Genomic DNA, 23,715 nt, shown 5'->3' with positions numbered 1-23,715 from the left:
TTCCTCTGCTGGCTCCGGTGCAAGAGCCAGCAGGGGAAGCCCTTATCAGCTGATCGCAGCTGTAGAGTTGGTAGGGGAAGCTCCGATCAGCTGATCATGGCTCTGAGTCAGCAGGGGAAGTCACAAATCAGCTGAGTTGGTAGACGCCACTATCCCCTCTGCCGGATCTCAGCTGATTGCAGATCTGGAGCCATCAACTGGGCAGAGGGAGAGAAGGGCGGCTGCAATCTTTTTTGGGGGAGGAGAGGGCACAGTTGTGAATGCTGTGTGAAAGTACAACACAAACACAACAGCTACCAGCAGCTCCAAAACTGCCAGAAAAATTTCCCTTTAAAAGAGGTGGGGGCATTCGCTTTAGAGCATCATAAGGAGAGCTCATTAGAATACTACTGAGCTCTTTGTAATGCATTTGCATAGGGTTCTCGGTGGCTGCTACAAGGATTGGTAGCAGCCATTGAGAACCCTTTTGTGCATCAGAAGCTGAGTTTCCGTGCCAGTAAGGACTGCTTTAATGAGTCTTACCAGCACGGAAAAGTTTTGAGCATCGGGACCTAGGTATTTATAATTCTGCGTTGGATATAGTTTTCATTTGCTTATTAAAATATGACAGCCTACAAAGATTTCACTCACAATGAGAGAATAGATGGATCAACAGAGGACCAATAACGTATATATTTGAATATAAACCTATCCATACATAAACCAAGATTCCATTTTAAACACCCCCACCCCTTTTTTTTAGGGGAAAAGTGGTAACTGGAATACAAACCAAGAGTTTATATTCTACCATTCCTCCCCTTACATTCCCTCAGGTATCAGTAATTCCTACCACCCTCCCACACCGTACCACCAGTTTCCTGGCTGTCAGCGTGCCCTTCTCCAATAAACTGTCAATTTCCTTGCCATCAGTGTGTCCTTCTCCAACAAACCGTCAGCGTGCTCCTCCCTCCCTCTTGCCCCCACCACAAACATGCACGTCTCACCCCCCTCCTAGACCCAGCAGCAGGAACCCCAGGCCTACTGTGCTTCCCTGGTGGTCTAGTGGCACGCTGGAGCAGAAACAATTCTCACGCGCTCGTGCTCTCAATAGTGAAAATTGCTGCCGAGACTTCCAGCAGCAGTCTCGCAAGGCTCTCAGCTGGAAGCCTGGGGGGGTCCTACTGCTGGGTCCAAGAGGGGGTAGGGTGTGTCTGTTCGAGTTGGGGAAAGAGGGAAGGAAGGAGTGGCATGCTGATGGCAGGGAAACAGTCGGGTTAGGGGGGGAGGGAGGGGGCAATGGTAGCGACGTAGAAGGAAAAGGGACACTACTGGGAGGGAAGGTGGGTAGACTCAAATATAAACCAAGACCTTGGCCCAAAAATTTAGTTTATATTAAAGTATATATGGTATATAGAAATCCATCATCTCTTAAACTCAGTCACTGACACTCACAAGAAAAATATTTCTTAAATGAAGATGATTAAAATGTTATTCATACCTATTGTATCAGCTTTGCTAAATCTTCGTGTTACAACATTGTTCATATTCCCATTTTCACAGAGCTTTAATTCTGTAAGATATACTTCTACTTTGCAGTGCTTTACAAACATACCCTGTTCAACCACCTGAAAAGAACAAATCAGTGTGAGCAATAATTCTACATAATCATACTACATCCAAGATACATTACAAATTCAAATCTTGCTCTGGCTTTTCAAACTTAAACATGCATCTTTATTAGCATACAATGAAATTTTGTTCTTACCTGATAATTTATTTTCCTTGAATCCTGCTAGACTATGCCAAACTGATAGGTTATGTATACCTATCAGCAGATAAGAGGCAGAGAAGCTGAAGTTTCCAGTGACATCACTGGTATAAGAAGTGGAACTTCATACATAGGAGCTCACAAAAGTGATGCTCTGCTTCAAACAAAAATTTCATTCAAGTAACTGAGTACAAGAAGCATGAGAAATCTCCTGAAAGCTGATGTCTTCTTGGACGGAAAGAAGATTTAAAGAAAGGAAATTATCAGGTAAGAAAAAAATGTCACCTTCTTTTTTTCCTACTATTAATGGGATGTATCAAAACATTATCAGTGTAAGATGGAAGACGAAAAACTTTGTCTCAAACAACCCTGTAAAAGGAACCATCTTCTCTGGCTCTGACAGTAATTGTAGTGCTTTACAAAAGAATGAGGACCAGATCATTGTTCTACTAATGTCCTCCGTTGCCAAAAGCCTACTTTACACTCAAGAGGTTGCCTGAGACCTAGACAAATATGACTGGAGACCTTATGATACCACTTTGCAGTTTTTAACGTATGCAGACTTGATTATCACCTTAAACTACTAAGCCAGGGAGGTCTTTAACATTGTCTTTCCCTTCTGAAATCCGCTAAATAAAACAAATCAGACATCAAAAGGAACTTATAACCTCTAGATAGAGAATCAGAATTCTATGAAATATTCAACTTGAGGAGAACCTTTGAGGAGTCTACCTACCTTCTTTTGGAACATGCCAAGAGCAAAACAGATTTATTCAGATGGAATGACACCACCACTTTTGGTAAGAAAAAATGCACTGTGCAAATGGAGCTTGAAGCCACACAAGAAAACAAATGGGGATCTCTGCACAAAAGAACCTGTAACTCTAAGACCTCTCTGGCTAACAAACTGCCACCAGAAATACCATCTTGAGGGACAGATCCTTCAGCAAAGCCCATCTTAAAAGCTCAATGGGGGAACCTTTTAAAGCTTCTTAACAAAATTGACTACTAAGTCAACCTGAGACTTGATATGCTTGACCGCAGGCAAAATCCTCACAATATTGCCTGCACTGCTAATTAAATATCCTTCACCCTTCCTCTAAAACACAAAAGGGGCAAAATATGAACTTTGAGAAGAGTTTAAGGTCAATCCCGGATCTAGATCCCCTTGCAGGGAGATGAAGATGGCTGGCAAATCAGTCCACCAGGCAGTAGCATAGCCAGACCTATCATTTTGGGTGAACTTACAGTTAAGATGAAAAAATACCTCCAAAACTCCCCCTCTTTGTCCTGCATCTCTCTTCTTCTTCTATGCCCCTGAATCCCGCATTTGGCCCCTGCTACCCTCCCCACAGTCTACCTGAACTTTTTTCCCAAGCACAATAGGAATGCATATCTGTCTCTGCCAGCCTCACAGATTTCCCGCTGCTGCATCCTGCCAGAGGGGAAACAATAAGTGATGATAGTGAGAGTAGAACATGGCCAAGGGAAGCCTGTGGGATCGGAACAGGCAGTGGTTGTGCATTGCTGCTGCACTGGCAAAAAGACTGAGGTGGATTGGAGGAGGAGGAAGTTGCCTAGGCGAAGGGGAAAATGCCAGATCCAAAAGGTAGGAGGGTGAACTTTTTTGGGTGGGCCTGAGCCCACCCAGATCCACCCATAGCTATGCCACTACTACCAGGGAGATGCTTAACTAACACTCTTGAAAGCTAGATCTACAATAAGGGAATAGAACCTGTGTTTATGGATACTCATTTGAAGGCTGGCAGATGATGAGTAGCTCCTATACTTCAACGGGACTCTTTCAAAGGCCAAACTATAAATCAGAAGGGGTATGGGTTTTCCCGTAAGACCTGGACCCCTCAGCAGCTGCAACAGCATGTCCACCAATAGGCACACTAGAACCACATATCAAGGCTGATGAGGCCATCCCAGAGCCATTAGGATAGTGTCCAGAATCCTCTAAAACATCTAGCAGTTCAGGAGTTGTGAAAACATACAGGTGTTCTTCTCAATGCCAGGGCTACAATAATACATCTGTGTTGACTAGCCCCTTTCCCCTCCTGCAGCTGAAGAGCAAAGGAGACAGCATTCTGACAAGGTGCCATCAGATCGCAGATCAGAATACCATAGCACTTCACCAACAACTGAAAGGCTGAGTTCACATTCTTCAGGGTCCAGAGACAGACACTTGGATGTTTCCATTCCCACAATATGTGCTGTGGACAGTACCGGCAGGTTGTCTTCTGCCCAAACATACAGCCAACTACTGTGCCACAGCTGCACTCCTGATACCTCCCTGCCTGTTCACATAAACCACCACCATACAATCACTGGACTTAATTCAAACATCCTTCCCCTTCAGCAAGAGGAGGATCTGCATCACAGCCAAACAAATGGCTCTTACCTCCAGACAACTGATTAGTTGTACAGAGAGCTGATCAGACAAAGCAGGATAAAGCAGAACAGAGGAGGTTGAGAGAAGTTCCACCATGCCAACTGCGAGCAACTGACAGTGGAAGCCATACTTCAGGACAACAGCAAAACAGGAGAGCCTACTGAAGAGATCTCATGTGTGCACTCACCAATGCAACCACTTCTAAATTTGCTGTCATGGACCCTGAAAGCTGTAAATAGTCTTAGGCTCTTGGGACTTGACATATGCAAAATACTCTGCGCTGGGCCACTTAACAGCATAAGAATTACTGTACTGGGACAGACTAAAGGTCCATAAAGTTCAGTATCCTGTTTCCAACAGTGGCTAATCCATGTCACAAGTACCTGGTAAGATCCCAAGGTACTTGCCCATCCCTCTCCTGAATAAGATAACTATTCCAGACCTAGTGTTGAAGCAGACCTCCTAGATATTTGAGAACCTGCAAAGAGACTAAGTGGCTCTTAGCATAATTTACAAGCCTGCTGAGATGTTCCATCAGACTGATCACTCTAGTTGTGGCCTGCAGTGAACCCTCCTCTGTCAGCCTATATCAATCAATCATCCAAATAAGGGTGATCCCAAGTTCCCTCTCTGTGAAAAAAAAAAAAAAAAATGATACCAGCAACACCATGACTTTGTAGGTGGACCAGAGCGCTAAAAAAAAATCCTAAAAAGAAAAAAAGCCCCCTGAATTTAAAGTGTTTGCCAAGCACAAAGAACCACAGGAACCAAATGTGTCTATCCCTGATAGGAATGTGGAAGTGTGCCTCAGACAAAACTAAGGAGGTTAAAACCTCCTCCAGCCTGCATGGTGAAATGACTGAATGCAGGGTCTCCAAGCATTAACTCCCTTTAGGTCCAAAATGGGACACCCTTCCATGGATACTATTTAAGGACCACAGTTTAACAACTCCTAACTAGACTAAGTGCTGCAAAATGTCAATGACCAATCTGCACAACACTACCATAAAGGACTCTTCAAGTTTCAAGTTTAAGTTTTTATTAAAATTTGATTGAGTCGCTTATTCAATTTCTAAGCGAGATACAAATTAAAATATAATAGGGAGCAGAGCCATGCTGAACTACTTCCATGTCCCACAAGTCAGAGATGACATGATCCCACTCCTTTGCCTCAGTAGGATCCTTTAGTTGCAGAGGGAAAGGCCATCCTCATCCCTGGCACTTTGCACATTATAAAAGGAATGACTCTTCTGTAATTTCAACGAATAGAAGATGGAAGAGATATGAGAGAGACATTTAAATACTTCTGTGACATAAATGCAAAAACATGGGTATAAGACAGAAAGGAAGGAGGGCTGACTGTCTCCTGCCAGAGTTCCCACTCAAAAGTCAGGCACCCCTGCAGCCACTACCAGCATTTGCTGACAGAGGGGAGGTCCTCTTCTCCTCGGGATAAAGATCGAGTGAGACGCAGAGTTCAAGAGGGCTGACTGTCTCCTGCCGGAGTTCCCACTCTCCAGTCAGGCACCTCTGTAGCCACTACCGGCATTTGATGACAGAGGAGGTCCTCTCTCCTCAGGATAAAGATTGAGTGAGCCGCGGAACGCAGACGTGTGCCCGAGGCCGCGAGACCGAAGGGGCATGGCCAAAGGGGCAGGACACACCCCTTTGGAGCCAGAAGGAGCGAGGAGCAGTTAGGAGGAAACTTTGGGAAAACAAAAAGCTAAGATTATTTCTTCCTCTTCATTAAATATAATTGAACCAATGCATCGTCACTTATCCTTACAACCTGGAACTCTTTTAGAAGGTAAGACTGATTTGCATGCCCAATCTGCCTCTCTCTCATCTGATGAACCCACGCCTCCACTTCAACCTCTTATTTCCTTACTAGAGAAGGATGACTCCGTTTCCTTGTCAGGTTTGAATTCAACTTCTCTATTACTTTCTGAGTTGGACTTAAAAAATATACCGAAGGGGGAACAATCTTCTACTGTATCGCCTGTGTCAATGCCTACTGGTCCTATTCTTAAGCCTGAGTTGGGCAATAAACCTATTACACTTCAAGATGTCTGGACTGCAGTGAATAGAACTGAGAACTTATTACAGGGCACAGTAGTACAACTTTGTCAATTTTCCTCTGAAATAACAAAAAAAGTTTCTGAGCAAGATTCTCAATTGTCAATAACGGGAAAGAAATTGGATAAAGTAGAAACATCTGTTTCTGTAATGCAATCTTGTGTTGTATCTCATGTTAAAGATAATACTTTATTACATTTGCAGATGGAAAAAAAAGGAAAATGCTATGAGAGTTAAGAACCTCAGACTTCTGAATTTTCCTATATCTCATTACCTTTCTCCTTTGGAACTACTAAAAATGTATTTAAAAGATGTACTTTGTTATCCTCATATAGAAAATTTTTCCCCAGATAATCTTTATTATCTACTTCGGGGTTCCAAAAAGGTTTCAGATGAAGGAGAGAAAGATCAATTAGTGTCACCAGATAGTTTAAATATCTCTCAATTTCTAGAGTCATCAAAAGATTTTATAGCCAAGAGAGCAACATTATTGGTAACTTTTATGACTGAAATGGAAAAACAAGATATTCTTAAACTATATTTTATAAATAAAAATGCTCTATTCTGTGGTCAACAGATAAACATTTTTCCAGACGTCTCTAAACAGATGCAACACAGGAGGAAGCAATTCCAACAACTCAAGGCTAGAGTCTTGGGTGTGGGGGCTTCATTTTTTCTTAAATTCCCATGCAAGTGCTTAGTGACATATAAGAATACTAGATATATTTTTTTTGATCCAGTTCATTTAGAAAAATTTCTTCAAGATAAACCAAAATTGGATATATTACCTGTAACTATTGCAGAGGCTGAGATGGAATGAATATGGATAATTTAATTGCCTGACTCTAGAGTGTACTAGTATATTTTGGATTTTATTTCTTGTATTAAGTTTGAGACTACGGCAGAGAAAATCATCTTTCTATAATGTGGACTTGATAATATTGTATTTTCAGTTCAAATTATTTCCTTATATTTGCTTGTATTACCTTAATCTGTTATAAGTTGTAACAAATTAATAAATTTATAAATAAGACTGAAAGGAAGAACTGCAACTGGGGCATAAGATGAAGGGGAACAGGATAGACTTCAGAGTAATCCAAGGAAATACATCTTTATAAAAAAGGGTGATGGATATGTGGCATGGCCTCCCAATGGAAGTAACATAGTAACATAGTAACATAGTAGATGACGGCAGATAAAGACCCGAATGGTCCATCCAGTCTGCCCAACCTGATTCAATTTAAATTTTTTTTTTTTTTTCTTCTTCTTAGCTATTTCTGGGCGAGAATCCAAAGCTTTATCCGGTACTGTGCTTGGGTTCCAACTGCCGAAATCTCTGTTAAGACTTACTCCAGCCCATTCTACACCCTCCCAGCCATTGAAGCCCTCCCCTGCCCATCCTCCTCCAAACGGCCATGCACAGACACAGACCGTACAAGTCTGCCCAGTAACTGGCCTAGTTCAATCTTTAATATTATTTTCTGATTCTAAATCTTCTGTGTTCATCTCACGCTTCTTTGAACTCAGTCACAGTTTTACTCTCCACCACCTCTCTCGGGAGCGCATTCCAGGCATCCACCACCCTCTCCGTAAAGTAGAATTTCCTAACATCGCCCCTGAATCTACCACCCCTCAACCTCAAATTATGTCCTCTGGTTTTACCATTTTCCTTTCTCTGGAAAAGATTTTGTTCTACGTTAATACCCTTCAAGTATTTGAACGTCTGAATCATATCTCCCCTGTCTCTCCTTTCCTCTAGGGTATACATATTCAGGGCTTCCAGTCTCTCCTCATACGTCTTCTGGCGCAAGCCTCCTATCATTTTCGTCGCCCTCCTCTGGACCGCCTCAAGTCTTCTTACGTCTTTCGCCAGATACGGTCTCCAAAACTGAACACAATACTCCAAGTGGGGCCTCACCAATGACCTGTCCAGGGGCATCAACACCTTCTTCCTTCTACTGACTACGCCTCTCTTTATACAGCCCAGAATCCTTCTGGCATCAGCCACTGCCTTGTCACACTGTTTTTTCGCCTTTAGATCTTCGGACACTATCATCCCAAGGTCCCTCTCCCCGTCCGTGCATATCAGCTTCTCTCCTCCCAGCATATACGGTTCCTTCCTATTATTAATACCCAAATGCATTACTCTGCATTTCTTTGCATTGAATTTTAGTTGCCAGGCATTAGACCATTCCTCTAACTTTTGCAGATCCTTTTTCATATTTTCCACTCCCTCTTCGGTGTCTACTCTGTTACAAATCTTGGTATCATCTGCAAAAAGGCACACTTTTCCTTCTAACCCTTCAGCAATGTCACTTACATACATATTGAACAGGATTGGCCCCAGCACCGAACCCTGAGGGACTCCACTAGTCACCTTTCCTTCCTTCGAGCGACTTCCATTAACCACCACCCTCTGGCGTCTGTCCGACAGCCAGTTTCTGACCCAGTTCACCACTTTGGGTCCTAACTTCAGCCCTTCAAGTTTGTTCAACAGCCTCCTATGAGGAACTGTATCAAAGGCTTTGCTGAAATCCAAGTAAATTACATCTAGCATATGTCCTCGATCCAGCTCTCTGGTCACCCAATCAAAAAATTCAATCAGGTTCGTTTGGCACGATTTACCTTTTGTAAAGCCATGTTGCCTCGGATCCTGTAACCCATTAGATTCAAGGAAGTACACTATCCTTTCTTTCAGCAACACTTCCATTATTTTTCCAACAACTGAAGTGAGGCTCACCGGCCTGTAGTTTCCTGCTTCATCCCTGTGACCACTTTTATGAATAGGGACCACATCCGCTCTCCTCCAATCCCCAGGAATCACTCCCATCTCCAGAGATTTGTTGAACAAATCTTTAATAGGACTCGCCAGAACCTCTCTGAGCTCCCTTAGTATCCTGGGATGGATCCCGTCTGGTCCCATCGCTTTGTCCACTTTCAGTTTTTCAAGTTGCTCATAAACACCCTCCTCCGTGAACGGCGCAGAATCTACTCCATTTTCTCGTGTAACTTTGCCAGACAGTCTCGGTCCTTCTCCAGGATTTTCTTTTGTGAACACAGAACAGAAGTATTTGTTTAGCACATTTGCTTTCTCCTCATCACTCTCCACATATTTGTTCTCAGCATCTTTTAGCCTAGCAATTCCATTTTTTATCTTCCTCCTTTCACTAATATATCTGAAAAAATTTTTATCTCCCTTTTTTTACATTTTTAGCCATTTGTTCTTCCGCCTCTGCCTTCGCCAAACGTATCTCTCTCTTGGCTTCTTTCAGTTTCACCCTGTAGTCCTTTCTGCTCTCCTCTTCTTGGGTTTTTTTATATTTCATGAACGCCAACTCTTTCGCCTTTATTTTCTCAGCCACTAGGTTGGAGAACCATATCGGCTTTCTTTTTCTCTTGTTTTTATTGATTTTCTTCACATAAAGGTCCGTAGCCATTTTTATCGCTCCTTTCAGCTTAGACCACTGTCTTTCCACTTCTCTTATGTCCTCCCATCCTAACAGCTCTCTCTTCAGGTACTTTCCCATTGCATTAAAGTACATACGTTTGAAATCTAGGACTTTAAGTATCGTGCGGCCGCTCTCCACTTTAGCCGTTATATCAAACCAAACCATTTGATGATCGCTACTTCCCAGGTGAGCACCCACTCGAACATTAGAGATATCTCTCCATTTGTGAGGACCAGATCCAATATCGCTTTTTCCCTTGTGGGTTTCGTCACCATTTGTCTGAGCAGAGCCTCTTGAAAGGCATCCACAATCTCCCTACTTCTTTCCGATTCCGCAGACGGAACATTCCAGTCCGCATCCGGCAGGTTGAAATCTCCCAACAGCAGAACCTCCTCTTTCCTTCCAAACTTTTGGATATCCACAATCAGATCCTTATCAATTTGCTGCGATTGAGTCGGAGGTCTGTAGACTACACCCACGTAGATAGAAGTTCCATCTTCTCTTTTCAGAGCAATCCATATCGCTTCTTCCTCTCCCCAGGTCCCTTGCATTTCGGTCGCTTGGATATTGATCTTTACATAGAGAGCTACTCCTCCACCTTTATGACCATCTCTGTCCTTCCTAAAAAGATTATATCCCGGTATGTTTGCATCCCATCCATGTGATTCACTGAACCATGTCTCTGTGATAGCAACAATATCTAGATCTGCCTCTAATATCAGGGCTTGCAGATCATGAACTTTGTTGCTTAGACTGCGAGCATTTGTGGTCATCGCTTTCCAGCTATTTTTCAATGATAATCTCCTTTTTCGTATGGATTTTTGTGTCGTTTCACTTTCCGTTGCAATACTAAGAAATGAGTTGCTGATATTGCTTATGTTGCAGCCTTTACTACTATCACATCTTTTCTTTTGCCGGGGGTGGTAGAAGTGAAAACTATCTGGATTCAAGAAAGCAGGAGATTTCTAAAGGAAAGGGAGGGACAGTAGAGGTCAGTAGTTGGTATGGACAGGCAGACTGAATAGACCACATAGTCTTTATCTGCCATCATTTTCTCTGTTTCAATAAAACCGGCTGCAGACCCTTTACCGAGACCTGGCCCCAGATCTGCCGGCTAAAGAGTGTGCCATAAGAACATAAGAAGCGTCATCTCCGAATCAGACCTTCGGTCTATCAAGTCCGGCGATCTGCACCTGGCGTAATTTTTAGTCACCCATATCCCTCAATGCCTCTCATAAGGAGATGTGCATCTAGTTTGCTTTTAAATCCTAGGACAGTTGCTTCCGCTATAACCTCCTCTGAGGTGTCAACCACTCTTTGTGTGAAGCAGAACTTCCTGATATTTGTCCTGGACTTGTTCACCTTTAGCTTCATTCCATGTCCTCTTGTTCGTGTCAAATTGGACATTGTAAATACTTTTTTTTCCTGCTCTATGTTGTCGATTCCTTTCAGTATTTTGAAAGTCTCGATCATATCCCCTTGCAGACTCCTTTTCACAAGGGAGAACAATCCCATTCTCTTGAGTCGTTCCTCATATTCCAGTTTCTCCATACCTTTTACTAGCTTCATTGCTCGTTTCTGCACTTTCTCCAGCAGTTTTATATCCTTCTTTAAGTTAGGAGACCAATGTTGGACTCAGTATTCCAAGTGTGGTCTGACCATTGCTCTATAAAGCGGCATTATAACCCTCTCCGATCTACTCGTGATTCCCTTCTTTATCATGCCTAACATTCTGTTTGCTTTCTTTGCTGCCGCCGCGCATTGTACCGACGGTTTCAGGGTCCTATCTATCAGTACGCCCAGGTCCTTTTCTTGTTCACTCTTACCCAGAGTTGCTCCTGACATTCTATACTCATATTCCTTGTTCTTTCTGCCTAAATGCATTACTTTGCACTTTTCCACATTAAACTTCATCTGCCATTTCTCTGCCCATTTCTCTAACTGACACAAGTCGCTCTGTCTTGTCTTCTAGAAGCATCTGAGGCTTGGCTTCTCCCAAATCCTTGAAAAGTTTCTTCAAGTCTTCTCCAAATAATAACTGACCCCAAAAGGGAGGTTTGCTTGCTCAAGTTTTGGGAGCTGTATTCACTAACCAACTGGGCAGCCAGAGTCATTTGCAAGCCACCACGATCAAGGTCACATACTGAAACTCATGTAGACTAAGTCATAAAGAACAACTGCCAGAAAGGCTGCTCCCTGCTCCAGATGAACTACCGGCAGGGACCATGAGATAGCTGGATGCAATGGAGCACAGCTCTCACCACACAGCCCCCAGAGACCCATTTAGAAAACGTTCTCCCACCAGAGACCACTGCCTGGACCCTCAACATTAAAGAATAGAATGCCTGCTTGAGGAGAAGTTCCATCTTCCTGTCATGAAGAGTTCTTCAGGGCTAAATCCCCATTATGGAAATAGTAGTCTTTTTAGTCATTTCCATCACTGAAGCATGTAAACTTGGAAATCTGGGCTATCAACATCCTGCCACAAAAGTGGATACAACTTACTTATTTCTTTTGTTCCTCTGAGAACCAACTTGGGAGCCTCACACTTCACTAAAACCATCCAGCTCTGTAAAAAAATAAAATAAAATAATAAAGAATGCCTTGAATGACTTACACAGCCAGTCCAAAATCAGATCTCCTTCTGATACCCCCTTGGACTTTTTCAGGCATGCAGAACACCAAGATCACCTGTGAAATGAGAAGGGATAACTCTTACTGGCAAAACAACCTTACAACTGGGAAATTCTCTCTCTCCTCTGGGGAGAGATCACTTAGGGGAGACAACTCATCTTTCTTTCCACATTTCCAATCCCGGATCACTGATGAGGTTAGAAGGAGAACACATTTCCTTTCTAAAGCCCCATTTGGACTGCTTAACCAGCTGGCTACTGCCCTGTGGGAACTCCTGGGGCTCCTCTGGGGATATGCTGCCAAGACTCATACCAGCTATGCATAGTGCTGGCTTCTGAATCCCATCCACATCATGCTGTAAACAATTAGTATGGGCCTGAAGAAATTGGGACCCTAAGCTCAGACCACTGTGCATAATCCCAACCTTAAAAATGCTTCTCAGATGTCTCTGCCCTGCCTGGAATTGTTTCAGTTGCATGAAAAATTTCCCCTTTACATCAAAGTTGCCCCAGCTTAGAGTTTCTTTTTTTTTTTTAAACTTTATCACTGCCCTAAAGTTAATAATACCCTCTCTTGCCTAATTTTTCCTTTTACTAAGCAGGTAAGGAGGGAAAGGGGAGGGAATAGACAGACACTCACCCCTAGTGGTATTGATCCTGCATGACCAGTACCACCAGAGCCACACTGAGCCAAGATCTGTAGGTTGAGGCTTAAGGTAGCAGAGAGAAAGCCCCCAAGCTTGATCAAGGCAAACACCAACAGACCACTGGACTCAACCAGCAGGTGCAGACCACAGAAGTCAGGCTTTCTGCAGAATCCTGCTGCACCAGTTCGACTCATACCATCTGCTGGAGGCAGAGAAATACTGGCAAGTTCCAGGCTGCCACTCCTTATGATGATGTCAGTGGAAACTTCAAATTTTCTGCCTCTATCTACAGGTAGGGTGATACAGCCCATCAGTCTAGACTGGTCTAGTAGGATAAAAAGGGATACAAAAAACAGTAAACTACCAGAATGTAAATCAAGCAGTGTTTCAGAAGTTCCAAACTGAATTTCTAATTCATTCTAAGAACTATACAAGTCATTCCTATGTAAAGAAAGTATGACTGCATACAATATGTCATTTAACACAATAAGTTTAAATTGTGAGTGAACTGGTGAGAGAAAATGTAGGGCAACTAGGGCCCCGATGCTCTAAAGCTTTCCGTGGCAGTAAGAATCATTAAAACACTCTTACTGGCATGGAAAGCTGTCCTCCTGATGTTCAAGGGTTCTCTGTGGTATTATCATAGCAGCTACCGAGAATCCTATGCAAATGCATTACACTGCTTATTATTATTAAATGCTTATTATTATTCTAATGAACTCTCCTTGTGATGCACAAAGGGACTGTTCTCCCTCCCCCCTCCAAAAAAAAAAAAAAATCAGTGCTGAAATTTTCTGGCAGCTGTGGAGCTGCAGGTAGCTGCTGTGCGTGTATTGGGTGAGCACACAACATACACACAACAGTCGCACCCATAAAAATAAATAAAATAAAGCAGGGGGACTCCCCCATGCCAGGATCCTTGACCCCCCCCAATACCTTTAAGTTGATCGGCAGGAGGATGCCCACTCCCTCTGCCAACCATCTCCCAATGCAAGGGCCAATAGTACCCCCCCTAATACCTTGTTTTAAAGTCAGCAGGAGGGATGCCCACTCCCACCTGTCTCAGGCCAACCATCCTCAAAACAAAACCCTGTTGGTCAAGTGGGCTGTTCTCCATCCTGCTGATTCCTCAAACCCCCCGGTACCTTTTAGAAGTTTGGAAGGAAGAATGCCCACTCCCTCCTGTCTCTTCAAAATGATCGAGTTCCCCTTCCCAGTGCATCCCAGGATGTACTGGGAAGGGCCTAAAGCTCTGGTTGACCCAGGCACCTTCTAAAGTGCATACAAGAAGTAGAATTAACAAGCAGAGGTCAAAATTCAGGGTCCCAAAGAGCTGCTTGGTAAGCAAGTTACCTGCTAACATATCTCTTGTGTGAGCAACCTTTCATTGAAGGAAAAGCAAAGAAAGTAGGACTTTGTAATACATGCTCTGAAGATGCAAACAAAAATGTATAACAACTTAATATTTTGGCAGTAAGTCATTTAAAACTTTATAAAAAATAGAGCCAAATTTAAAAAGTACTGGTCCCTCTACTTGAAGCCAGTGCAGCTTTTGATAATAAGGCATTATGTTTGTATTTTGACAATTTAAAAATCAATCTAACTGCTGAATTTTGCATTATTTGAAGTCTTTGAATTTTTTTTTGAGAACTTACGAAGTATATAATATTGCAATAATCTAAAATTCTAAATACTACTAGTACTATTAATTATTTCTATAGTATTACCAGAGGTACACAGCATTGTACAGAGTCACATAAGAGACAGTCCCTGCTCAAAAGAGCTTACAATCTAAACAGAAAAGACAAAAGAGATTGCACTAATAATTGAAAGGGAAAATCGTGAAAATACGACCTGCTTGATTTAAGTTTTCATAACATAGTAAAACCTTTCTTGACCACAAAATTTACCTGAGATAACATTAATAATGTTCTGTCAAGATGTACTTCTAAAATTTTAACGGTAGGCAATAGAGAGTATTCAATTATATTTAAATTTAAATTTTCTTCTCCAATTTTAGCCAAGGAAGCTATAAAAAAAACTTTCAGGTTAAGTTTAAATTCTGACATCCAACTTTCTATTGTTGTTAGTACTCTTTCAATACTTGATAGATCTAAAGTGAACAAGGAGGTAACTGGAATTATTATTGTAATATCATTGGCAAAATTAAAAGGCTTAACTCCTAATTTAGAAAGTTTAATGCCTAATGAAGAGAGATAAATATTAAAAAAGCAGTGGCAAAATGGGAAATCCCTGGGTGAACACCATAAGAGGCTCAAACGTCAGAGGGAAGGCTTCTGGGTCAACTGTAGGAGCCGTTGCCTACAGCTTTGGTAAAGAGAAACGACTGCGGTTGGAAGGAGAAGTAAGCTGACCAGAAGAAGGTAAACAACTGCGGGAAGGGGCTGCAACACAGAATGGAGGAAGAAAGAGGGGTGTGTTGGAAAGGAAGGGCTTATTGGGACTCAGGAAGGAGGGAGAGGGGCGCATCGGGACACTGAAGGTTTAACGAGGACCCCCATTCGTAAATATGAGTCCGACGTAAGTTGTATGTTTGTAAAACTGGGACTGCCTGTAATTAATTTACTGTGATTCACCATGAACTCATAAGGGCAATGTAATGTAATCTTCATATGGATTGTTTTAATTCAAGAAGTTCAGCATCAAACCATGATTTCCGCACACACTTTAAACATGGGCGTTAAGGGGCTAATTTCTCAAGAATGTTTTTACTTGTATCTTCCCAACATGATTTATAATCAGCTTCTGTTGATGAAGTACAATTAGAGTCATAACATGCCCAAAAAACAGTCCCATCCATAGGGCCCTTCTTAAACAACTAAACTGCTGGCAAAGATTTTACAGCTTTCAGATTAGAAAAAGAAAGCAGCAACTCTAGCTGATACAGTGAGACTGATCCTGGTCAGTGCTCTGCACCTGTGACATGAGATCTATGGCTATGGGTATGAGAAAACAGAATGTCCTGCACAGTCCACATATGGCAGGTTTAGTCACAAGTCTGACTTGCATCTCTATTTGGACATTAATAATCCCTTCCAACCTTCAAACATATTATTAAAATTATTTGTAGAGTGCATACTAGATGTATACAGAGCTTATAGAGATGCATCATGGGCAGTCCCTACTTAGTTCACAATCTAGTAAACACATACAGAATATAGAACAAGAAAGAAAAAGCATCTTTTAATTACCACAACTACATAATTGAGAGGATTTAAGGCTGGAAATGTTAACCAAGAAAAGCCAACTTTTAACTGAGTATCAAAATACATCATTTGGAGTTTGAAAATATTTTAAGAATTTTAGTAGTGTAAGTTGTTGCTAATCAGTCTTTTCTAATATAATTTGAAATAAGTGTGGAATACTGGCCCCTTTTCATATCACAAGACATACAAATAACACATACACTTCTCCCTCCGTATTTGCGGTTTCAGCATTCGCGGTTTCAATTATTTGTGGTTTTTAGTTTGCTGGCTCCTGCCCCCCAATTACATCAGTTTGCATAGAGAAATTGCTGATTCCAAGCGTTTACAGAGAAAATCGCTGATTCTCAGCACTTTCTTCAATGTGTTTTGCCTCTCGTTCAGGAACAGGCTAGGTCTTCCACCATGTTATTCGCGGTTTCACCATATTTACGATGGTTTTTAATAGAAAACAGCGCATAACATATGAAAAAGTTATTCACGGGTCTGTTAATCCCCTATCACAGCGAATACGGAGGGAGAAGTGTACTGTATAGATGAGTTAACAGGTCATAATTGTGAAGAACTAAACTGGGCAGGCTGAAACTATAACTAGTTGGTTAAAATATAGTATTGATTAAAGGCTTCTTTAAATCTATATAATAACAAAGCCAATGGAACATTATTGTGTTACTAGTCTTTAAGCCCGTTACATTAAAGGGTGCTAGAATATATGTCTGTTTGTCTTTCTTTCTGTCTCTCTCCTTGCACCTGTCTCTTTCTTCCTTTATTTCTGTCTCTCCCTCCCACTGTCTGTCTTTCTTTCTTTCTGTCTCTCTCCCTGTCCCTCTTTGTCTGTTTTTCTGTCTCTCTTCATGCCCCTGTGTGTTTCTTCCTTTCTTTCTGTCTGTCTCCCTCCCGCTATCTATCTTTCTGTCTCTCTCCCTGCTCCCTGTGCAGCATCAGCATTTCCCCCCCCCCACTTCCCTGTGCAGCAGCAGCATTCCCTCCCCCTCCACTTCCCTGTGCAGCAGCAGCAGCGGTATTTCCCTCCCCACTTCCTTTTTTTTTCCTCCTCAATAGTTGTCTGTCCTATTACCTGCCTCTTCCGTCTCCAGCTGTCCTTTACCATTACTTCCCCCTCCCCAATTTTCCAATTAATACTCCGCATCTCCCTGCTTCTTCACAGTTTTTCCTCCAAACTATCTCTTATCATCTATTATTCTACGTCCTCTTGCTGAGGTGTTCCTAATCTTCTATATCTGTTAGCTGGATAAGACAGGGACAAAACCAGAGGCTGAAGCCTTGACAGTTACAGTCCTGCCTGCATTTAGGGTTTTATGCTTATTTACTGTGTGCTATCTTATGCCAATCAGCAATGTGTATTATTATTCTTACCATAGAACTGTCCTCCTTGACCTTCTCTCCATCTTTCTCCCTTCCCAATGAGCAACAAATCATTTCTCTCAACTCTGCTGGAACCTTTCTGCTTCTGCTAACCCTTTGTCAATTCTCCTTTTCTGTGTCTATCTCCTTCAGTTCCAAACGTTTCTTTGCCCCGTTCCTTTATAATTGCCAAGATTATAAAGGAACGGAAGATGGCTCGCTCCAACCGGCACCCACCCCCACCGCGCGAACCAGCCCCCCCCCCGCCAGTACAACTTAAATTTACCCACCTCCCCGTCTAGCACCAGCACCGGCACCAGCACGCAGGCACAGCTCGTGTGCCTAGAAGATCTTCCGGCTTCGGTTCCATAGACAAAGCGCACCTTTGTCCCGGCGCGCTTTTGACCTGACACCTCCGGCTTCTGCCTGCCTTGAGCATGCATCTGCGCATGCTCAAGGACTTCTATTCTCCCTCTCGCCGAGTTTTCAAGATCTAATCACATCAAAGAATGATGCTTATCTGGGCAATTGTATAATAAAAAGAATGGATACGATAACATGAGAAGTGAAATTGTCATGAATCAGAGGGATACATACCCTGTAGGTCCTAAAAGCAGGCTTGTGGATTAGATATAAACTACGAAGGCAGTGGCGTACCTAGCATATGTAATAGGACATAAGAAAATATCGTTTTGCTAGAACATAGTGAAGCAAGTGTCACCTCACATTTCACTCAAAAAGAAGGAAAAAAGCCTCAGAAAAGGCCCTCCCACCGCCACAAAAGTGGATATCAAGGTGGTTAGACGGTAACCTCACAGGCAAAACCTTCAAAAATGAGTTAATACGAGCAAAGAAACTTATGCTTCACATGTATGTAATTGTAGATAGAGGAATAAAGCCACTTATCTTCAACTGATCGGCACACCGACGGAGGCCAGCGTTTCACCGACTAGCTGCATCAGGGTGTGACCCGACCGATCAGTCTTAAAAGAGCGGAAACAACCGCTTCAGCTGAGTCCAAACAGATGGTAAGCCATCTGTTTGGACTCAGCTGAAGCGGTTGTTTCCGCTCTTTTAAGACTGATCGGTCGGGTCACACCCTGATGCAGCTAGTCGGTGAAACGCTGGCCTCCGTCGGTGTGCCGATCAGTTGAAGATAAGTGGCTTTATTCCTCTATCTACAATTACATACATGTGAAGCATAAGTTTCTTTGCTCGTATTAACTCATTTTTGAAGGTTTTGCCTGTGAGGTTACCGTCTAACCACCTTGATATCCACTTTTGTGGCGGTGGGAGGGCCTTTTCTGAGGCTTTTTTCCTTCTTTTTGAGTGAAATGTGAGGTGACACTTGCTTCACTATGTTCTAGCAAAACGATATTTTCTTATGTCCTATTACCTCAGCAGTCGCCAATTGAAAGTGTTGGTTTATATACATTGGTTTTTCAATACATCTGTGTTTTCAAAGCTAGTACCTAGCATATGTGACACCCGAGGCCAATCATTTTTTGACACACACATACCCCATCTGTATGAAAAACATGATTTTTAGTAACAATCCACACATCACACAAGAGTGTACCTAGGAAAAGGCAGCATCTTACATACTGCAGTGAGCAGTACATCAATTCACCCATTGTAAAACTAAACAAGCCAGACTAGTACAGATCAATCCTACACAGTCAATCTTAACTGAAAACCATGTCTTTCGAACACACAGAACACAGAAAACACCTTCGCCTAGTATGGAATATGTAATCACAAACTAACCCCCTCTCCTTTTTACAAAACTGTAATGTGGTTTTTAGCCATAGTGGTAACAGCTCAGACTCTCATAGAATTCTGAGCAATTATCACCATAGCCGGTGCTAAAAAAACGCTCTACAGTTTTGTAAAAGGGGCGATAAAATAGAAAAACGTAGACAAAGGCTAAATTGAACCACCAAGAAGCTGGACTCTGCATACAATGCAACACCACTGAAACAGTGATGCATCTCCCCTAAAGAAAAAAATAAATAAATATAATTTTTTTCTATATTGTCTTCTCTGGTTTCTGCTTTCCTCATAGTCTTGTCACTCTCTTCCTTTCATCCACTTCTAACCTCTCTCTGCCGCTTCTATATGGCATCTTCTCTCCTTGTATTCCCCTTCCATCTCTCCCTTCACTCCTATTAGTCTGGCATTCATCTGCTTCCCTTCCCTCCTCCAATGGTCTGGCATCTCTCTCCTCTTCTTTCCTTCCCTCTCCCACACCCCCATGGTCTGGCATTTCACTCTCTCCTCACCCTTCCCCCCCACTTCCATCAGCATCTGCCCCCTTTCTTTCCCTCCAACCTAATTCGATCCAGTATCCTTCCCCCTTATGTCTCTCTCTCCTTTCCCTGCACACCAATTCCATCAGCATCTGCCCCTTTTCTCTCCCTCCACCACCCTTCCATACCACCCTGACCCCCTTTTTCTCCCTCCACTACCCTTCTATGCTCCTCTCTCCCTCCAAACCAGCATGGTTCCATAATGACTGCTTCTGTTGCCTCTGGAAGATGTAAGTGACGTTGGAGGGGATGGGCTGGCAGACGCAGGGAGTTGCGGCAAGGATCTGCAATGACTGCAGCTGCCGGTCCACCCCTTCCGACGTCACGTCTTCTGGAGGCAGAGGCGGCAAATGCAGTCATCGTGGGACCTTCCTGCACTTCAGCGCGGCTGCCGGCTCTGCTTTGGAATAAGTACGGCAGCCGCGCTGAGGTGCAGGTGCCATTTAGAGCAGCTCGGAAGGTTCTGGATCCAGCCGGCTGTGTACCCCTCCTAGGGCTGGCACCCAGGGTGGTCTGCCACTAAATGAGGGAACAAAAAATAATAAAAAGAATGGATAACTTGACTGATTTAGACATGTCATACAATTATAACCACAAAAATATGTCATAAAATGTAATTCTAAACTCTAAAGACTCCAGGCAAAAAGCAGACTACAGAAAGGAAACCAGAAAAGACCAAACCCATAGTACTAAGATTCAAATGCTAAAATCGGACATGTCCATTATGAAGAGATGTGTGGATCACTGCTAATTATAACGAGTGAGTCTTTAAAATATGAGACAGTAACGGATAGCCAGACCTGGTAGACGGAAGTGATAAATACTGGAGCCAAAACCAGAGCACCGTGATGAAACTTGAATGGAAATATGGATACCTATTTATACTTTTGAGTAAAATTGCGATGCGAACATGTCATAGAAAAGAATAAATAATGTGTAAACTAAAAACCAAGCACAACATATTGTAACACTGAACTCAGAATTACTGAAATAACATGCTAAAAGAACTTAACCCCCCCCCCTAAAATAGGGCATATACATACATAAAATTGATGGCTGGTTACAAACAGTATGCCTAGACCAGGGGTCTGCAACCTTTAAAACATAAAGAGCCACTTGGACCCGTTTTCGAAAAGAAAAAAAAAACTTGGAGCCGCAAAACCATTATAAAACAAATCTAACACTGCATATATTGTTTCTTATCTTAATGCTATATACAGGATCACTAAATTGAAAATAAAATCATTTTTCCTACCTTTGCTATTTGGTGATTTCATGAGTCTCTGGTTGCACTTTCTTCTTCTGACTGTGCATCCAATCTTTCTTCCTTTCTTTCAGCCTCCTGTATGTTTCCTCTCCTCCAGACCTCATTCTCTCCCCCAACTTTTTCTTTCTGTCTCCCTGTTCCCCCTTCTTTCTGTCTCCGTGCCGTCCCCCAAGCCACTCGGTTTGCTGCCACCGCAATCGGGGAACAGCCCCCAAGCCACCACCGTCCCAAGCTTTCCCTGCAGAAGTGTTGCGCTGACCAGCATTCCGCTCCCTGACGTCAATTCTGACGTAGGAGAGGAAGTTCCGGGCCAACAAGGCATTTCTCCTCATTCCATCCAGCCTGAGCCCCATCTCTCCTTGATCCAGCATTTCCCTTCTGTGTCTGTCAGAATTACCATTCCACCTATTTTCCAGCATCACCCTTCTTTGTGTCCATCTCACCTATATCCCTATCTCACCACTTTTTCAGAATCTTCATTTGTCTCTGTCCTTATCTTTACGCCATGTTCACCATTTGCCCTTTCAATGTCTTTATCTCCCCCCCCCCACACACACTTTTTCAGCATTACTTCTATGTCTCTATTTCACCTCCTCTTCATGTCCCCTCTGTATCTCTATCCTTATTCAGTAGGTCCTGCTTACCCTTTCTCTTCTTTGTGTCACTATCTCCATTTTCAGCTTCCCCCCCCTTTTCCTTTGTTAATGCACCCTGTAGCCAGAATCTTTCCACCCTCCCTCCACTCCGGCCCAGCCCAGTATGAAATATTTCCTTTTGTTTCCCTCCCCTCTCTCTTTCTCTCTCTCTTCTCTTCCCTCACCCACGAGTCCTGCATCTGGCCCTCTCCCTTCTACCTGCACCTGGCAACACCCCCCTGCTCCGCGGCTCTCTTCAGCAACTCGTCAGCAGCGGTGATCAAGACAAGCTACCGACATCGAGGCCTTCCCTCTACGAGTCCCGCCTTTGTGGAAAAAGGAAGTTGAAACAAGCGGGACTCGCAGAGGGTAGGCCCCGACGTCAGAAGCTTGTGTCGTTCGCTGCTGCTGAGTTGCCGAAGAGAGCCGCGGAGCAGGGGATGTGGCCGGAAGCAGGTAGAAGGGAGAGGGAGATAGGAAGGCTGTAGATCTCCGGAGCATGACACCGACCCCGGCCAGGATGATTTCTTTTTCAGGCGTGCATCTTACAAGGCGTCGCGGCGGGAAATAGCCATGCTGAGCAGTGAGCTCAGCACTACACAGATGAAAGCCTTGCTTGCTGATTGGTCCGGCGGCACGGCGGGGCGGGGCCGCCGGACCAATCAGCAAGCAAGGCTTTCATCTGTGTATGTGCTGAGCTCACTGCTCAGCATGGCTATTTCCCGCCGCGACGCCGGACTTGTAACTGCATGCCTGCGTGACACACTACCGGAGCCGCAGCAAAGGTGGAAAAGAGCCGCATGCGGCTCTGGAGCCGCAGGTTGCCGACCCCCGGCCTAGACTATATAGACCTAAACAGGGCAAAAGTAAACGTATGGGAAATGAACAGCTGATAATAAAGAGTGTATCTTGAAAACATAAGCTGATAGAAGCTCAAAGACAAGCCGACCGGGTAGATGAAAAGTGAAACCTGGGAAAGATCTAAATTATTGTTCAAATGAGCTTCTATTAAAACCAAAGAATAAAACCACAGCACTCAGGAAAGTAAAAAAGGGAGAGTAAAATGGACTTACTGAATAGGTCTCTGCACTGATGAGATAAACTCGTAAGCAGAATAAATGTGAACATGCGACAGTGGGGCTATGATATTTGATCTGTTGAAAGAGGCGCCAAAAAAGTGTCAGCAGTGGATTGGATGCACACTGATAGGGGAGGGGCATCGGGCTGTTAAAAAAGGCTGCTTTAATAAATAAATGAAAATACTGGTGAAAAACTAAATAAAAAAACCAAACCATGATAAAATGCCAAACCTGACTGCAAGTGGTAGTGAAAGTAGCATAAGGCACCCGTAGTACTGTTAGTGCCAGAGCTGATTAGAATAAAGAACTGTGCTGTACATGAGGAGAAAAAAGAAAGAATGAGGTGATAAGATGTAAAGTGCTGGCCCCTCACTGCACCACGTGATAAAACTAAGGAGCGATGTTCTAGAGCTGGGGTGCCCACACTTTTTGGGCTTGCGAGCTACTTTTAAAATGACCAAGTCAAAATGATCTACCAACAATAAAATAAAAAAAAAACCACAAAGCACACTGTACGCATAGAAAATGTTAATTATCATTCCTATTCCGGGATTTTTTTCAAAGAGGTCAAAGCAGATGACTGTCACCTCAGTAACAACCATACAAAAATACACAAATACCCCTCCTCCCTTTTTACTAAACCACGATAGCAGTTTTTAGCACAGGGAGCTATGCTGAATGCCCGGCGCTGCTCTCAACACTCATAGGTTCCCTGCGTTAAAAAACGCTATTGCGGTTTAGTAAAAGGGGACCATAGTGTAAAATATAGACAGCAGATATAAATTCTGATACATTTTGATCACTAAATTTAAAATAAAATCATTTTTACTACCTTTGTTGTCTGGTGATTTCATGAGTCTCTGGTTGCACTTTCTTCTTCTGACTG

General features: G+C 43.1%; 1 protein-coding gene across 11 annotated transcripts in view; it reads right to left on the bottom strand.

Annotated features, from left to right (window-relative positions):
- The window catches only part of USP15 (ubiquitin specific peptidase 15), a 323,996-nt gene that overhangs the window by 264,630 nt on the left and 35,651 nt on the right, over positions 1-23,715 (bottom strand). For 8 of the 11 annotated variants that reach the window (XR_004540670.1, XM_033959056.1, XM_033959057.1 and 5 more), the window contains one exon: positions 1,478-1,604. The exons of 2 other annotated variants lie outside the window; for them this stretch is intronic. Coding sequence is in view for 7 of the 9 variants with exons in the window: in XM_033959056.1 (XP_033814947.1) it covers positions 1,478-1,604 (127 nt within the window). In the remaining 2 variants the exon portion in view is untranslated. Of the gene's footprint in view, positions 1-1,477; positions 1,605-23,715 lie in introns of those variants that run through there. One more of the 11 variants, XM_033959063.1, reaches the window with a different exon arrangement.

Source organism: Geotrypetes seraphini, chromosome 9, assembly GCF_902459505.1.
Source record: "Geotrypetes seraphini chromosome 9, aGeoSer1.1, whole genome shotgun sequence".
Classification (NCBI taxonomy): domain Eukaryota; kingdom Metazoa; phylum Chordata; class Amphibia; order Gymnophiona; family Dermophiidae; genus Geotrypetes; species Geotrypetes seraphini.
This window is presented reverse-complemented; position numbering and strand designations above follow the sequence as displayed.